Here is a 17,009-nt window from a genome sequence, read left to right on the forward strand (position 1 = left end):
CCTCGGATGATTTTCCTTATCGAAGGAAAGGGAGATGGAAGGCTCCCAAGAATTACGCCCGTTGACCAGAGAGAGGAGAAAGGGCCGACGCCTCTAGGGAGCGGATCTCTATATCCCCCCCAGACCGCAGGAGGGCGCGTCGTCGGCGAATTCCGGCCATGCCGCGCGGGAACCTCCGGCGACCAAAGCCGGTCAGCGGTCACCCGTCGACCGTGACGACGGGAGGCCAGCGGTCAGCGCTAAGTCCACCTGCCGACTCCCACCATGCGGGCCGGCGCCCTCCTTATATAGCCGCGGGACCCGCACCCTCTCCCTCGCGCGCCCCTCGGCCGCCTCGCGGCCTCTCGCTCGCTCCCGCGTGCGCGCGCAGGGGGCTCTCCTTTGCGCCGCAGAGCCGGACGACGTGGACCGCAAGCCGCAACGGGCCACTGCCTTGATTAAACGCGTTGTAGACCGGCATTATCGCTGATTGCGCTAAACATTAACGGACTCTCTGTGGACACCGACGGAGAGGGACACAAAGAGGGAGAGAGGGATAAACAGAGGGGGAGACCCATGGATCTGGCCCGTACCCGGGCGCGTGTATTTTATTTGCACCCCGGGATAACGTTTCCTACAACAACCGCGCGCAATTACCGCCGACGAGGGCCTGCCTGTATTCGTAATTACGCCTCTCGGTATGGATAACAAAGTTAACGGAGTTCCGATGCGCTCGCGCGCGCCAAATCAACCGGGCGCGTCGCAGGGGCTCAGCCCGAGCGCCCCCCCAGAGGGGAGCGCACCCCGGAAGACGGGCGCGGCGTTTGCGCGGGCCGAAGATTAAAAATCAACAGGAAAGTAGGAGTAGACAAAGGCAGGAGTCGAGAGGGAGCTGATCCTTTGAGCCCCCTAGGGTGACTCGAAGGGCGGCGTGGAGGGCGGACTGAAAAGGGTTGCCGAGGCCCTTTGAAGTCGGCGAGAGGAAAAATCGCGGGCGCCCCCCCGCCTCCCGCTGCCAGGGAATCGTTTAACGGTCGCGTTCACCCGACTCCTGGCAGGATAATACACCGTAATGGGAGATAAAGATATCGCAAAGACGCCGTTAATTGCGAGCGCCATTGAGATAGGGTCGGGGCCGCCATTAGCGCGATTAATTCATAATGGCGTCGAGAACGGTCAGAGATCGGGGCCCGGATTACGGGCGGGCGGAGACGCCCGTTTAACGCCGCGTCGTAATTCCGCGCGGAGAGGCCGTAAAGCGGGCCCGCCGAGTCGTCGCCGTTTCGCCGATCGCGCGCGGAATTAGGGGTTGCCCCCCTGTTTTAAAGCCGGGGGTGGCGATTAGTCGAGTAACCCGTCCCGGGGCCTTCACCTGGACCACCCTTAATGGCGAGTGGCCAGGGTCCCCTGGAGGGGGTGTTTACAGTCGCGTTAAAATCATTAGGGACCGGGTTCTCGACGAACACCCCTTGCGGGGGCCTTTTCAATAACGTAATGGACTCGGGCGTCGCCGGGGGCTGCGATTCCTCCCCCAAGGAATCCCGAGGGCGGTGACGCGCCGGCGGTGGCCGGAAAGTCGAGACCCGGGGAAAGAGAAATTAGTGTCGGGGTGGGTGCCTCCTTGGGGGGTCGTCGGGACGCCGGAGCCACCCCTCGTTAAGGCGACGACGCCCTCTCGTCTACGCTCGGTCGCCCGAGAGCATTATGCCGGGTTACACGAGCCAAGTGCCAAGTACACATCCGCCCTCCCCCACGCATTGCGAATGCGGATGCGGATCCCCGACTTCTCGACTCCCCCGAGGGCAATTTGAAAGTCCCCGGACTCGCCAGCCGACTAATTAAAATGCTACTCGAGGGGGGAAAAAAATGGGGAGCACAATGGGAGGCATCCCCCGCCGTTTATTCTTCCCAACCCTGGCCGGTCATTACCGAAAGTTACATCGCGAATCGGCGAAACTCCGCAACAGGTAATCGGAATCAGCCGCGATTGCACGGGGAATCACTCCCATAGACCCGGGTAGATCATTAAGCAGCAGAATTATACATTATTATGGGCCGACGCGCCGTAAGGGTCCGTTCGTCCGGTCATATGGTGCGTTTTCGAACCTGATGCGAGGTTCCTTCATGCCAGGGAAATTATATCGTGTTTAAAAGGAATGCGCGTTTCCATGAAGCGAGAGGAAACGCATTTTGTGAACTGGCCCTAATTATGGGCCCTGTGTCGATTGGGACATTCGTCACGGGACAGGTCGAGAGGGTGCGCCTAGGCTATGGCGGCACGACGTCGTCGTTTAACGACCCCGGGGGGCCGCCGTTACCGCGTTGATAGCCGACGTACACGCTAACGCCCCGGCGTCGATAAAAGTGCACGAGCGGCGAGCAAAAAAGCGAGACCGGGCTCGTATCGGCGGTAATGTCGCAGCTCGGCCGGGTGCACAACTTACCTGGCCAGGTAGCTACGTTCCCGGCAGGCAGGTGACCAGGTAGCCCGATAGGTACGCAGGCAGGTGCGTGCCCCTGAAGCTACTCGACGATCTTCCACGACCGATTTCCGAATTTTACCTACCAAATCAGGGAGATAGAAACCCTCTCTGGTCTACCTTTCGTTACAACTATATTCGCGAGGTATTGAGAACATGATTTTTCGACTGCTTCATGATCGTACATCCTTTCCCTTCGCGCTGAATTTCAAGGTGGATCTCACGCCGCTCCCCCTCCGCGCCGATAACGCGCCGGGCGTTTCGAGTTATCTCCCCGGCCTGTAATTTCAGGCGCGACCGTGCCGATCGAATCGCCCATAATTCTCGAAACGACGACGCAACGTCCCCGCTCGCCCGACCGGCGAAACTACAAATTCCGCGTCCGAGTTACGGCTACTTCCGCACGTTAGCTCGGTCTCCTTTCCTCCCCGAGGAACTCTTCGGTGGAAAGGAGACGGCGCCAGGTACCGAGCGATAGCTACCGTTTAACACGTGCAAGAGAGACGCTCGAACATCGCGCCAGGGCGAGGGAGAGAGACGGACGGATCCGTATATCTCTCTATATATACATATATACGCGCGGGGAGGGGCGGACACGCGTCACAAGGCCGCCTCATAAAAGTCGTAAAAGTGATAAAAGAGAACCATACCGGCGTGCCACTGACATTCCCGCGGAATATGCCGGGATACGAGGGAGAATACGGCGAGAAATGTACGGCCGTACGACTTCGCGGGTTGGCCCAGGTCATGTCGGCCGCGCCATAAAGGAGACTCGATACGGCCGCGCGAGATAGCGCTTCGCGCCGCCATTGACTCCGCGGGGGGTGCCGTTTAGGGGGCGGAATCGCTCGAACACCTCGACGGGTTTAAGGGCATCGACGGGAACTTAAGATTGCGCCTTCCCCACGTACGACGGAAATATCCCATCAAATTAAAAGCCGCTTTTCATCCCTCTTGGTCCATTCCCTTGTCCCTGGCATTGAGATTCCAATCGGTCAAGTTCACGCGCCATTTCTAATGGAATTAATCCAATATCCGATATTTCCGTACATAGATCCCTTATCGACGCGCGGTGTTTTGTCGAAGGGACAATACAATTTTTTTTTTTTCACATTCCGAGGCAATTTCACTTCGCTCCGTTTTTCCGCCGCATTTGCCCGGGACGCAATCGCGCACGAGAACCGAGAACAAGGGCCACTCGAATAAAAGGTTCCGCCAGACCCGCGGGTCCCCGAGGAGATATCCGCAGGCGGCGGACGTGCGGTGTACGTTTCGCCCGCACGGGGAATATACGGGGCGGCCGAGTGTGCGGCGAAAACGTGCGCGCGCCGAGCGGTCCTCGGCGGTTTCGCCGCCATCTCGAGTAGGTCCACACGAGTGCCCTCGAGTGCGACATGTAACGCGCGCCCCCTGGGGGGTGGCGGGGAGGGGAGGGTATATAAAGGGGGCGAAGGTGGATCGCGAGCGCAGTCCGCGCCCGGCCCTCCGCGTGGGCGGACGAGGGCGTCTATCGGTCTCGCTCTCTCTCGGCCGCCATCTTGCGCCGTAGAAGCATGGGGAGAGAGAGAGAGAGGGCGCGACAGCTCGATTTTTCCGATAGCGAATTCTGCTTCTCGTTTTTCACTCCCCTCTTCCCGCCTGCAAATTCGCCCCCTCCCCTCCCTCTCTCTCTCCCAATTTCCGATCTGCACATTCGACTTCCCTCCCCTCGCTTTTCCACTCGCTCGTTCCGTCCTCCCCCGCCCTCTCGCTCGCTCGCCGACCTCCTCAACCTCCCGCAGGCCACCAAAACCAACGGCGCTGCAGACGGAATAAAAAGCCCGACGGAGGAAAAAAAACAACACGCACACGTACACACGCCCCGGTCTTATACACACATCGGGAGATATTCATGAAGTATCTGACGAGATTCCCTCGCTCGGCTATGCCATTTTCAGGATCGCGGCCCCCGGGCCCGCGGAATCGATAAATCGGCTCTATCTCCTGCACTCCCGGTATAATCAAGGAGCGAGAGAGAAAGGAAGAGGAACAAAGAGAAAGAGAGCCGGGGAAGCGAAGCGCCAGTCCAATTTAATCTTTTTTCGGTTTCGAGGGAGGACTAGAGCAAAAGGAACGCGCGAATTAATTTGGGCATCTCGATTTTCGGGGCACCCGACGGGGAGGCTTCGCTCGAGATAACGCGAGATCCACGGAAATTGCGACGGCGATCGCTCGCCCCCTCCCACTCGGTGTAATTACCAAGGGCGGATGTAATTACAAGGTGTATTCATATCGCCAATTAAAAAGGAAAGGTGTCCGATTTTTCCCTTTTCACTGGCGGTTTATCGGGTTATCCCGCGATCGCGAGATCCGCGGTGGGGATTAGGGGGTTGGAAGAGGGGGAAAGAAAAAAAAGGCACGAAGGAAAACCGCTCGGCGGATAATCAAGAGGGTGCCGCCGATAAAATCCTGGGAGAGGGAAACAAAAAAAGGGAGAGAGATCACGGGGTGGAGGGCACTCCCAGGCGGGATCGCCATTATGGACTCACGGCGTGCGGTCTTTTCCCGGCCTCGTTAAGCGGGTAAATGAATAATGAGGGCCAGAGGGGGAGGGCCGAGTCGCAAAAACAACGAAATCGAACCGCTTTCGCCGGATATTTTTCATGCGTGAATTTTCCCCGGGCCGAGGGGAACCGCCCCCCGGGGCCGGGAGATTATGGCGCGCGAGCGGGTAAAACCCGGAAAGCGTGGAAAAATGCCGATCAGCCCACTCCCCCCGGCCCGTTCCCTTTCTTCCCCAGGATTTGCCGCGATCCGGCCGGATCCCGTCCATCTGCCGTTTTGTTTCCGCTAATTACTTCCACCGATTCGAACCCGGTGTGTTCCGCGTGTTTGCGCGCCTGCCCCCGCGCCCCGCAAGCGATTCCGCGGTTCCGCAGGCGGCTTTCCCGCCGCGTTTCGACGGTCCGTCGGTTCCGCAGGGCCCTTCGGGACCCCCCGACTGGAGAGATGAAAAATGGGGCGCCTCAAATATTCGGCTCGATTAGATTGAATCCACATTCCGCGCGCTCCTCGGGGACGATCGAGAAGTCGCGCTACCTTAAGTAAGCCGTAAAACGCGGAATGCTCGTAGATATTTCGGGGGCTAAAGTGGAAGAAAAAAAAAAGAAAAGAAAAAAAAAGAAGAGGAGTCACGGCGTTTATCTCCGACGAATATCCCCGGGCCTATGAGGCCCGATATGGCGGAACGACGGGAGGCGAGGGCTCTAACGAGCGATAAATTAGGGGAATAAACACTGGCAATGATCGCAGGACCAGAGGAGCTACTTTATGTCCCCCTCCCACGGTTCCTGTTATTGATGTATCAGGGGTGCGTAAATCTCCCCCGACTTATATCCCGGGGACTCGTATCCCCCGAGGTGCCCTCCACCTGCCAGAAATGCGTCCGTCAGGGAGCAACCGGCCGAGGTATAAATAATTACCCCCCTTCCTCTCCGGCGTAAAACCGCTCTTTTTACGAGTTTATTCAATTTCTTTACGAGTTACACCCTCCTCGCCCCTCCGGCGTCGACCCTCGTCTCGCCTCTACCGCGTCGTCGCCGGCCGCTCCTCGCTTTTTGTCCACTCGGCGGTATCCCCCTCTCTCTCGCTCCCGCGCACCGGCGCATCTCCCCATCTGCGTCCCTCCCACGCGGCCGGCCTGCCGCGCTTCCCACTTACGTCGTATCGCGTAATTTATGAATCGGCGCGTCCCTCCCCTCCGTGAACTTCTCTCGGTCGGATCCCCTCCGACACGTAGTCCGATTTACGATTTGAGCCGGGCGCATCCGGGCGGAAAAAAATGCCGGGCGGGTGGAAGGAGGGAGGGCGAGAGAGGGGGAGCCAGAAGGGCCGATGGAGGGAGCGAGAGGGAGAGAGGCGGCAGAGGCCGGGAGAGAAAGGCTGCTAAATATTCAATAAACGCGGGCATTATTCCCAGCACGTCGGGAGGGTGGAGGAGAGAGGAGGAGGGAGGAAATAAGGCGGGAAAAAGGACGAGGAAAAGTGGAAGTAGAAGGTTACCGACGCGGCGGAAGGGCGAGGCTGCTCGGGGGAAGAGGGAGAGAGAGACAAAGAGAGCCACTCGAGTCTCCCCGCCAAGGGGAGGGGAAAAACCAAGACGGGGGCGAGAAAGGGAGGAGGGAAAGAGTCAGCTATTTATCCCCGGGAATTCCGGCCAGGGGTTGCGAAGGCCTGTATTCCATAATTTGCTCTCCGACCTCCTGGGAGCGCCCTCCCCCTTCACCCCTGACCGCCCCCGCTGGGGATCTTCAACCCCCGAAAATTATTCCGTTAAAGTCTCGCCCCCGCAAGGAGGGGTGGCCGGTGTCGGGGGGGAATCCTGCGATTTCGCCCGATTCCTACAGACCGCCTGCAGAAATTCCGGGAGGGTTCCATAAATATTTACCAGGCCGGGGCAGTCTCGCGGGGGGGGGCAGGGAAGAAAAACACCCGGACGGGGGTGGAAAAATATGACCGCGCCGAGTGGAGTACCGAAGGGTCGATATTTTTCCGGAAACCGCGGCTCGTCAGGACTCGCCGTTCCCCCGGGAGCGGAACGTGAGGGCAATTTTATTAATCCACCCCTAGGGCTCGAGGGGGGGTCTCTTATTTGCAGGGATTTAATGGCACCGCATGCCGGATGTTTAAATCGGGGGAAAATAATCCCGGGGGGGTAGGTGTCTCCCCGGGACGTGCCGTCGTCGCGAGGACTCGCGATTTTTCCACCACCCCCCTCGAGGAGACAGGGACGTTAATCGAATCGATACCCACCGGAAGCGCCGAGGGAGGGTGGATAGGGGGAGGTGGAAAAATACCAGGGGTGGGGGCGAAAAAGGCTCTCGACACCGAGTGAAACTTCTGATTCGCTCGGCACCGTGTTTACTCGATAAACAAGCCTGCCAACCGCCATTAACGGCACGACCGGGTCCGTCCTTTTCGATTTCCGATCTTGGGCGTCGCAGCCCCCGATAAGGGGTTACCATTAGGGGCGGAAGGCGACGAACGGCCATGTCGGAGTGACCCCGAGGGGGGCACACGCCCCGAGTAATTGCCGGGTCCTCGTTTAACGGCATCCGAGAAACCGGCGCTCGACCGTCGGCTTCCATTTAGTCGGGAATCTCCTAACCTCAAAATCCTAACTTAACGCGTCGGATCGCTGGCGGAGGGTGGGTCGGAAGTGCCGGGGCGCGAGAGAGGCTGAAAAAGAGGGAGAGCGACCGAGCTCACCTAACCCTCCCCGACATAACCTAATCTAATCCGGCCTGCAGCCGGCGGAAAGAGGGAGCGCGAGCGCGCGAGGCAGATACGCGCTTTGGAATTAAAACCCCGCGGCGCAATTTGCATGTTATTACCTTGTTTACATATTTATTCAATAGCTACGACCCCCGAGGGGCGAAGCCACCCCTTAATCCAACCGATCGCGTGCGCGAGAGCGCGGCCGCCCCGCGGGCTCCTTTAATTTCGGATTAAGCGACTCGCGGAACCGAGCGCTCGTTATTACGCCGTTATACGTCGTCTCCCGAGCAAGGCAAAAAACACGATTTTCGTCCTCTATTTTCGCCGTTCTCGGAATATACTAGAATTTTTACAAAATCGGATATCATACCTGTGCTCTTCCACCGACGACCTGTGCAGGAGGATTGTGCAGTCCGGACGGGCAATTACTGGGAAATCGGTCGCGGACCGATGCGGATAAAAAATCGACCCCGAGTCCTGATATTTTTCTCGTTCCGTTCGGACACTGGAGCCGAGTGAAAAATGAACGCCGCCCCGTTGCAAAGGCGGGGGGGATGAAATTTTCCCGATTGGATTCGCCGCAACTACGCCCGATCGTAAATACATTACGACGTGTCGGATGACGCATGGCGGCGGCGAGTCTCGCGCGCCCGCACGAAAACCGGCCCGATCCTATTTCAACTGACAGGGAAACCGTGCGACATGGTTTCGGGGCGACGCGTCCCACGTGACTGAGGGGCGATCGCGATCGCGCGCGGGATGGCGCGGTTCGCGTAACGCGGGCCACGTGACATGGGCCACGTGACATAGACCACGTGACACCGCGCGACGCCATCTTGGTTAGGAGACTAGTACCCCACGTTCAGGGAGAAAAGCGTTTACAAGGTGTTCATATATCAAGATAAATCCTTCCTTCGCAAGTGTACGTAAAACCGTATATATCGCAGGAAATGCTGCCTTCTCGCGCCGCGTCCGACCGGATGGTATAAATCGATCTCCATCGGCGCTTAATGAAGTAGCATTCAATGTCGGCGTTCTCACCTGCTTGTGCATCTCCACGTTGAGGCCGTAGGACATCTCGTAGTACTGAAATAAGAAGAAGAGGACTCGTGAGTGAGAAAAATGCGGCCCGTTCGGACGGTCGTGTTGGTTAAGCACCGGAGACAGTGTGCGCACGTACGAGTAATTGCGAGGATCGTGCAAAGCGTGACACGTAGGCATTTAAAAACGACAAGCATGCATCCTACGTGCTCGAAGAGCGCGGCTACCATGCTGCGTTCCCCGGCGTCCAGCCGGCTCCAAGGGAACGAGCATTCCGTTGGAGCGCGGCCCGGCCGACCGGCATGCACCGGCTCGACCAATCACCGCAGGCGGGCCAGGGGAATCGCGAACACTCGTGCGACCGAGTTTCCAGGCTCGCTCGTGCTTACTTGAGTTTAGCAGTAGGCGTCGCACGGACTCTCCAATAGGACGACAATAAACCATACATACTCGAGCCCAGGTAAGATGCGCGCAGCGGAATTATAAATGAAGATATGAAAAAGGAAAACAAAAAAAAACGAGAAAAGTACAGAAGAGGATACAGAGCCCGATAATAATTCTCTACCGAGGAGACAAAACCCACCCCGTTTCCATTTTCGATTTTAATACCCGTCTAATCCCGGAACCGGGCGATAATCGTGAGTCGCTCGAACGGAGGCATGATAAAAAAGGGGAAGGGGGCAACGGAAGGACGGAAACGAGAGAGGGAGCAGGAGTTGAAATCAATTTCGCCGAGGCAATCGAAAGGGTCGGGCCCCGCGGCGAGAGGGAGGCGCTCTAGCGTTAAATAAAGATCGAAGAGGACGACTCGACATCGAGTCGACGTTCCCGACGCCTCGGCCCAAGTGTCCCCGGTATTACGATCGGATCGGATGACCGTCGGGCATCGAGTGTCCGATTTCGAGAGAGAGAGAGAAAAAGAGAGGGAGAGAGAAAGAGGACCCGCCCCCGAGGCTGTCCGGGTAGGATTAATCGATTGGAAACGATTACGAGACCCGGACCCGGGGGGGAGCGATCGGGGAAAAAGAGAGCGCGACGAGACGGGGTCGGGGTGCGAGCGAGACCGACGCCCGAGACGGCGTCGCGAGCGGGACGGAAAGATCGAAGACCGGTTTCGCGGTAACATCGTTCCTACATCGTGTGTACAAGTATGGCCTATCGAGCCGCTTAACTAATTCCCCGGTCCGTCCAGCGGCTCTCAACCGACGTGCCCGGAATACCGAAGCGACCCGGCGGGAAGAAAAACGAAAACCCCGGGAAAAACAAGGAGAATGAAGCGCTAAGAAACGAGCCCTCTCGAACTCGCCGCCGTTTTAAGGCGTCCGGCAAACGTCCCTCCCCTACATGTCCCGGGGTAATTATATCGCGGCAAAAGTCGCTCCCGCGTTAAGACTTCGCGAGTTCATTTCGACATAGTGGGACCGAACAAAAGAGGTAGGGAAAAAAAATTCGGCGAGGGAGAGGGAGAAAGAGGGGAGGGACGGGCGGGGACGGGGAAATTGCGGTCGATTCGAGGTTCTCTCGCAAAGTCGAGTCGACGGCGATTTTAACGAGCGTCCTGAATACGGCGTTATTCCATGAACGAGAGGTTCTCGGTGCGAACGGCCTTTATTGCCGCGCGATCGTAAAACGCCCCCCTCGACTCCCTCCTCCCCCAAGCCCGGGGCAGGTGCGCGCAGGTGTGCGTGCCCCAGTACACGTGCACCGAGCGCCGCGCTCTGCATTACCAGCACGCCTCTGCATTACCAACTGCGAGTAACGAGGCGCGGTTCTCGCGGCGCGTGAGCGGCGACGATTATGATAACGCTAATTAATCCGGTTCGACCGCGGAGCGCCCCTTTGGTCACGCAACCGAGGGAAATGCACGAGCTCCGCTCTCTAGCGAGCGAGAAAAAAAAAGAGAGAGAGAGAGAGAGGAGGGTTGCGATGCTAATTGCGCGTATCCGAGGTATTTCCTGGGAACCCGGCCGGAACCCCTCCGACTATGGAACTGCCCCCCTAGGTTCCCTCGGCACATCAGGAAGGAATGCTTCGCCAGGATCTTGGGATCTAGAATCGATAGGATGGATCGAAAAGGGATCGATTACAACGTATAGAGGAGGGGCAGCGGCGTCACGTCGGGGACACCGAGTGCAGGGGTTGCGCGAGGGGCCCCCTAGGTGCCCCCTTTAACTCGGACCCCGGGGAAATTAATTTCGGGACGGGCACCTTTTCATTTGGCCGGCGCCACTTAAAGGACGCGCGTGGACGCGCGTAATGCGTACCCCCACGCGCGGAGCGAGAGAAAGAGGGGAGGAAAGAATGAGAGAAAGAGAACAAGAGACAGAGAAAAAGGGGCCCATACCCGTCGAGTCCCGTGGGAACGACCGAGCATCGAGGCGGGCCCCGGTTATCGCCGAGCACCCAAAATTGCATCGCGCGATGCACCGGGCGATAAGAGTTCGATTGATATCGGCGAGGAGCCGAAATGTCTCAATAAAAATAAAAAAATAAAAAAATACAAGCACGGCCAGATCTCTCTAGAGGGGGTAGAGTACAAGAGGGAGGCGCGAGCAGAGAAGGGGGAGATCTTGACCCCGGCCCTCCCCGAGCCGCCTCGCCTCGGCCAAGTAATTGGCTTTTAATTAATGGACTCTCCCGGCCTGCCGGCGAGGCGGAATGTTAATTACCCGGCTGAAAACGTTATTCCAATATGTCTCGGGCCCTCCACGCGGCGAGCAAGAAAACGGGGGGGTCCCCCCCGAGCGCCTTTCAATTAAACCCCGACGAGTGTGGCGATCCCCGATCCCGCGTCCTTTTTCTTCGGCCTCTCTTGCGCGCGCCGACGAGGAAGGGGGGGGAGAAAAAAAGAATTAATCGCACGCGGTAGAGGATAACAAAGAGAGGCAAAAAACCGAAGCACCGCGCCCAGAGTCACCACCGAAACTGGGACGAGGGGAGGGATTTTTGCACCTCGTTCGACGCGAATTTCCCGCAATTTCCTGGCGGTGCGCGCCCAACCCCGCGAGAGGTGGGGGGGAGAGGGGATCCCGAAAAGCGGAGGGCCGCTCATCGAGGAGGCCATTACCCGTAAAATATTTGGAAACACTCGGCTCTCGCGCCCGGCCGTTTCGGAAATGCGGCCGGGGACGAAATTGAGTGGCGCGCGCGCGCGCGTGCGAGCAGATTTAACGCCGCGGGAATTTATACGCGGAGAAAGGTACTTAGCGGAAATGTGGCAACCAGAGAGGGGAGGGGACGAATTTATGCGCCGAGGAAATTCGGGGTGCGCGGGAAGTGCTCGAAAAAGCTCGGGCAACGCGTCCGGGGGCGGGAGAAAAAAGCGTGGGAAAAGGAAAAAAAAATAGAAAAGAGGAAGAGAGAGAGGATGAAAAAAGAAAAAAGGAACGCGGCAAGGTGAAAAATTCGTCGCGCGGCGACGCGAAAAATTAGACGCGCGGTGAGGGGGCACCGGGGGGAGGGTATCAAAGCGCGCGACGCGAGTCGGCCCCCCTTGAGCGCGATAACGCGGGAACTCCACCCCTCCCCCCTGCGGAAAGGGGACCTCGAAATCGGAGTTACGTTCTTTCGAGGAAAGACTCGGTGGCGAAACCGGAGCCGGGGATTCCACTTGGCGCCGCGTTACCGGGGCGACCATGTGTGGCGTGCGCGTCGCCAGAGCCAAAAGGAAAGCCCGAGGGCGGGCGGTGGGGTTCTTTTCCCCCCCAGCTTTTTATCCCCCCCACCCGTTTCCGCCCGACTCCCGGCGAGGCGACGGGGACCTCAATTACCCGGATTTCCTTTCGCGTGCATCCCGCCAAAAAGTGCAGCCCGGTCGGCGGGACTTCTTTCCCAAAGTGCATCCTGGATACGGGACTTTATGTATGTATATTTTTTTTTTTTCCGCATAGTGCAGACCGGTCGCGCGATTTTCCTTCCCAAGTGCAATCTGGAAACGAGATTTTCTTTCTTTTCAAAGTACAGGCTCTAGCCGGGATTTCTTTTTTCCAGCCATCTGATAGTACGTGGAGGACGGAGCGAGGTTCCGTCCTGGTAAAAAGAAGGGGGTGCTATCGACGCTCCGAGGGGCGCATTAAACAGATAATCGCGAGTCCCCTGGCGGGTGGCGATTTCACTCGGCGGCCGTTTCCAGGAGGAGGAATTCCCTCGACACGCCGCGAAACGAGGAACGGCCAATCCCGGGTTAGGTGCGCCCGGGCACCGGGAGGGCACGCACCGTAGGAAAGCACTTTTCGACGAGCCGGTGCGAGGCGCGCTCGTAAAACTTCACGAGCTCGACAATTACATGAAGGAGTCGTAAAAGCGTAATGCCGCGTGCTCCCTCGTAACCGGCGCGACTCGCGAGGATGCTGCCCAGGTTTTGCCGGGAACGAGCGGCGGCGCGGACGCAAGCGAGGGAGCGACCGAGCGAGAGGGTCGATGGGCCTTGCCGCGAGAGGGAGCGAGACGCGAACACGCGAGGCGCGAAGGGAGGACCTTACGGAGCGAGTCGGAGGAAACGCTCGGCGGAATAACGACGGAAAATCGGGCGAAACCGCGCGGAAAGGCCGGCCACGGCGGAAACTCGCGGATTCTCGGAACTACGCCGAGACTTCCGTGGGAATGCGAAGAGAAAGAGGGAGGTAGAGAGGGATCGACGAGGATCGGGGAAGCGACTACCGTCGCCCCGATGAGCGGGGAAGTCGTTAAACGCGCGGACGCCCGCTCGCCCGTTAAACGAGTTAAGAGCCGAGTCGGAAGGTGGCTTAAACCGTCTGCGAAGAAAACCCGAGAAACCCTAAATGCCGGCTTCGAAGGGATCCCATGGAAACGGAAGCGAGGGCGAGATCGGTTTCGCGGTATCGCGAGGCCGAATCGGCGAACGTGGGATATGAAACGAGACGAGGTGGAGTTAAAGGAAATCTCTCCTCGCGATAATAAATCAGGAATATTAATCGTCGCGAAAGGAATCGGGAACGGTCGCCATGCCCGTGCGCGGCTTTAACGCGCAGGTGCGCGGAGTCAGCTGTTCCCCTGTCGACTGGAAGAGGGATGAGAGAGGGGCCGAGAGGTACGCAAGAGGGGACCGAAGTAGAGAGAAGGAGAGGGAGAGAAGGAGCCGCGGTCGCCGCGAGGTGAGAAGTGAGAAAAAGTACGAGTAACGCGAGTAAAAAGAAACCACCATACGAGAAAGAGAGAAAGAGACAGAGATAAAGGGAGGAACCGAAGACAGTCCCGCTTGGCCTGAGACTCACCATGACGTAGTGGCGCTGCATCTCGGTCTTCTCCTGGGCGAGTTTCTCCAGCTCCAACTTAATACTGGACAGAACAAGCAGGAAATCGCACGTGTAAGCTAGACATTAGTAAGGTGCCAGGCGACATTCATAAGCCGGTTGGGAATACGAGGGGTAATTCGTCGAGTTTCACATTTGTTTCTTTTTTTTTTTTTTCATCCCCCTCGCTCGACGATCCCCGAAATTCCTGACAAAAAATCCGGGATCGCTCGTGGGTCCCGAAAAATTCGTCAGAAAAATCCAGGATCGCTCGAACGAGAGGTCTTGTCCCACGGGAAAGACCTCTCCCGTTCCCGGCCCCCCTTTCCCTGGGGAATCCACCGAGCGGGGAGAACCCTCTCCGATGGACTCGGGATTCCTCGAGCGTTTCTCGATTATATCCTACGAATGACCTGATAAGCCTGAATTTATGGTTCGATAAGGTACACGGCGACTTGTTCACCGTTCGATCGAGTATTCCACGGGATGCCGAGCCCAAATTTCGAGACTTTACGAAGAATTAAAAAATTCCATTGAAGGAAAAAAAAAAACAAAAGAACGGAAGATCATCCGTTTCCTCCGATCGTCCCACGAGATATCCGCGAGATATCCCCGTCCCACGGGAATCGGAGCAGTGCACAGGCAAGCCGTTAAAACACACAATTAGTGCAGCCGCAGCAAACATCGATAATAATTGTTACGACGGCCGGTGCGTGTCCGCGTGCGGCAACGGCGGCCGCTCGTGCGTGGTGTATGTAACGCCCACCTAACGGCGGCACCGGTAATTGCGAGCAAACGGGCCAGGGAGCGATGACGACCACGGTGACGACACCGTCACGATTTCCGCGTCACGGGCCGCTCGTTCGAGCGAGGCGCGGAATTTGGCGCGATTTGATGAGACCCTCAGTCCGTTAAGCGGAAAATCGTAGAGAATTGCTCAAAATTGCGAAAAAATTGCGAAAAAGGATTTCACCGACCCAATATCGCGAAAGGACGTCGACTCTCGATAGTAGCCTGCGAGAGGTCGAATGGCTCGCGGAATTTACGAGACAGCGAGGAAGGGAGAGTGCGCAATTATCGTCGTTAATATCGCTCCCTTTTTTTTTTCTCTGTCTCTCCCCGTAATCGCGTTTTCGCCGAACGGCTCTCGCGCTCGAACTTCCGGCGAATCGCTTTTCCCCTGCGAGGCGCGACGCGCGTCGCGGCGCTAACGAGTGCGATAAATTCGCTCTCGTAAAGGAGAGGCCTACGACGCCCGTAAAATTTACGGCGCGGCCCGCTCGGACATAAGGCGTTAAATTTAACGCCGCTCGCCTCGCCGAAAGCGGGATATTCCGCACGCAATGAGCGCACTTGTCGCGGGCCGGGGGCCTAATCACGGCCAACGCCCGGGAACCGTTAAGCCGTTGCTTCGGCGGAGATTACGCGGACTCGTTAAACTAATAACGGCCGTTACCGGGCCCCGGCTCGAACACCTGCGCGCGCACGCACTCTCCGGGCCGCGTTCCGCGATAACGCGCCGACCGTTTGCGGGTCGCGTCCGATTTTCCGCGGGAAACGCGAGTTCCGCGAATCCCCCGCGGCGCGGTCGAATTCCTCGAGCGGAGCGGCGAAGTCGAACGGGAAGAAATTGGGGGGGTCGGGTGAAGTGAACGTAAAAAATGAAGGGGAAAAAAAATAAACATGGAATAAAGGGAACAAAGTGGCGAAACAACCCGCTCGCAAGTGTCCGGTGCCGCCTTAGGCGGCCTCCTCCAGGGGCGGCTCTCTTACCATCACGTAATGCCTCTGTATCTCAATTTTTTCACTGGCCAGTTTCTCGCACTCCAATTTAAGGCTGTACGGGAACAAGAAGATCATTAAAATCCTCCGACGAGGTGGGCCCGAGGGAAGAGTCGCGCGGTCCATTTCGGAGGGGTAGAGCACCGTTTTGTCGGCGGTAAAGGGGGGGGGGAAGAGAGAAAGAAAGGAGGGCGCCGCGCCCTGAGGTCGAGGATTAAAAGGGAGGATTAAAAGAAATGTATACGTATACGCGTACGTGTATTAGAAACGCGAGAACTCTTCCCTCGGTCGGTCTCCCGGCTCCGCGGAATCGTCGCGAGTCGCGGGCTCCGGGAATCCTCCGCGTCGGTCCCTGCACACGGCACGAGTGTCGCGAAAAATGCCTCGATGAAGATTCCAGCTGGACGATTCGCACGGTGGCGCACCTGTCGGTTACTATATTTTTCTCTCCTTTTTCCTCGGCCGGTCCGCAGGCCCCTCGCAGCGGTCGGAGACGCCGCGAAGGACGCGGCTCCATTTACGGCCGGCCGGTTTTAGTCGGCGGCGGATATACCGCAAGGAGTATTCCCCTTCGCGCACCTCGGCGCGTCCGTGTGCGCGCTCGGCTCGCATGCTCGCGTGCTCGCGTGTAAACGAGGGCGCGAGCGTGTTAAGCCACGGCACATGCCCGGGGCCGGCGACACGAAACGGTAATTTAAGCCTCTATCGTCGCCGCAGGTAGCGCGTAACGTTACGACTTAACGCGCCCGACGCGCGTAATCCCCGGCCGCGGTTGTAGCCGGCGTCCTAAGCGCGTAACGCGCTCCCGTCCGCCCGCGTTGCGCGACCGGCCGGCTCTGCGTGACCCCGCGATCGTTCCATCCGCGACACGCGAGATCCTTCCGGGCGCCTCGACCAATCAGGAGGCGCGACGCTCTAGGAGCCCTGTGATTGGTGCGGGCCTGTCCTCGCGCGCCCCTATAAAAGGGTCCGCATTCGCGGTCGAGCGCGCCAGACCCGCATCCACCGGTGGCTTGCGCGGATTAATCTCGCTCCCGATTCCGAGCGCTTCCGGCCCGCGGCATTTAAGTGGCGTTTAGCGCGCGCCCGCTCTGCCGAGGGAAATCCTCTGCCGAGCGGGAGGGAATTTTCGGCACGGCTCGGGGCTCTCCAATGCCCTCTGGAATTCCGCGCGGAGGTCCATTATTCCGTTATCCGGAGGAAGTAATGGACATCCGCG

General features: G+C 58.2%; 1 protein-coding gene across 4 annotated transcripts in view; it reads right to left on the reverse strand.

Annotated features, from left to right (window-relative positions):
- LOC105700614 (protein groucho) overlaps nucleotides 1–17,009 on the reverse strand; it is a 59,247-nt gene that overhangs the window by 24,577 nt on the left and 17,661 nt on the right. For 2 of the 4 annotated variants that reach the window (XM_012426632.2, XM_012426630.2), the window contains exons 3-4: nucleotides 13,991–14,054; nucleotides 8,757–8,801 (exon numbers count right to left, since the gene is read on the reverse strand). In XM_012426632.2, coding sequence (XP_012282055.1) covers nucleotides 8,757–8,801; nucleotides 13,991–14,054 — 109 coding nt within the window. Of the gene's footprint in view, nucleotides 1–8,756; nucleotides 8,802–13,990; nucleotides 14,055–15,781; nucleotides 15,846–17,009 lie in introns of those variants that run through there. The other 2 variants (XM_012426633.2, XM_012426631.2) reach the window with 2 other exon arrangements.

Source organism: Orussus abietinus, unplaced genomic scaffold (assembly GCF_000612105.2).
Source record: "Orussus abietinus isolate OABI.00-Male unplaced genomic scaffold, Oabi_2.0 scaffold2, whole genome shotgun sequence".
In the NCBI taxonomy this organism is placed as follows: Eukaryota; Metazoa; Arthropoda; class Insecta; order Hymenoptera; family Orussidae; genus Orussus; species Orussus abietinus.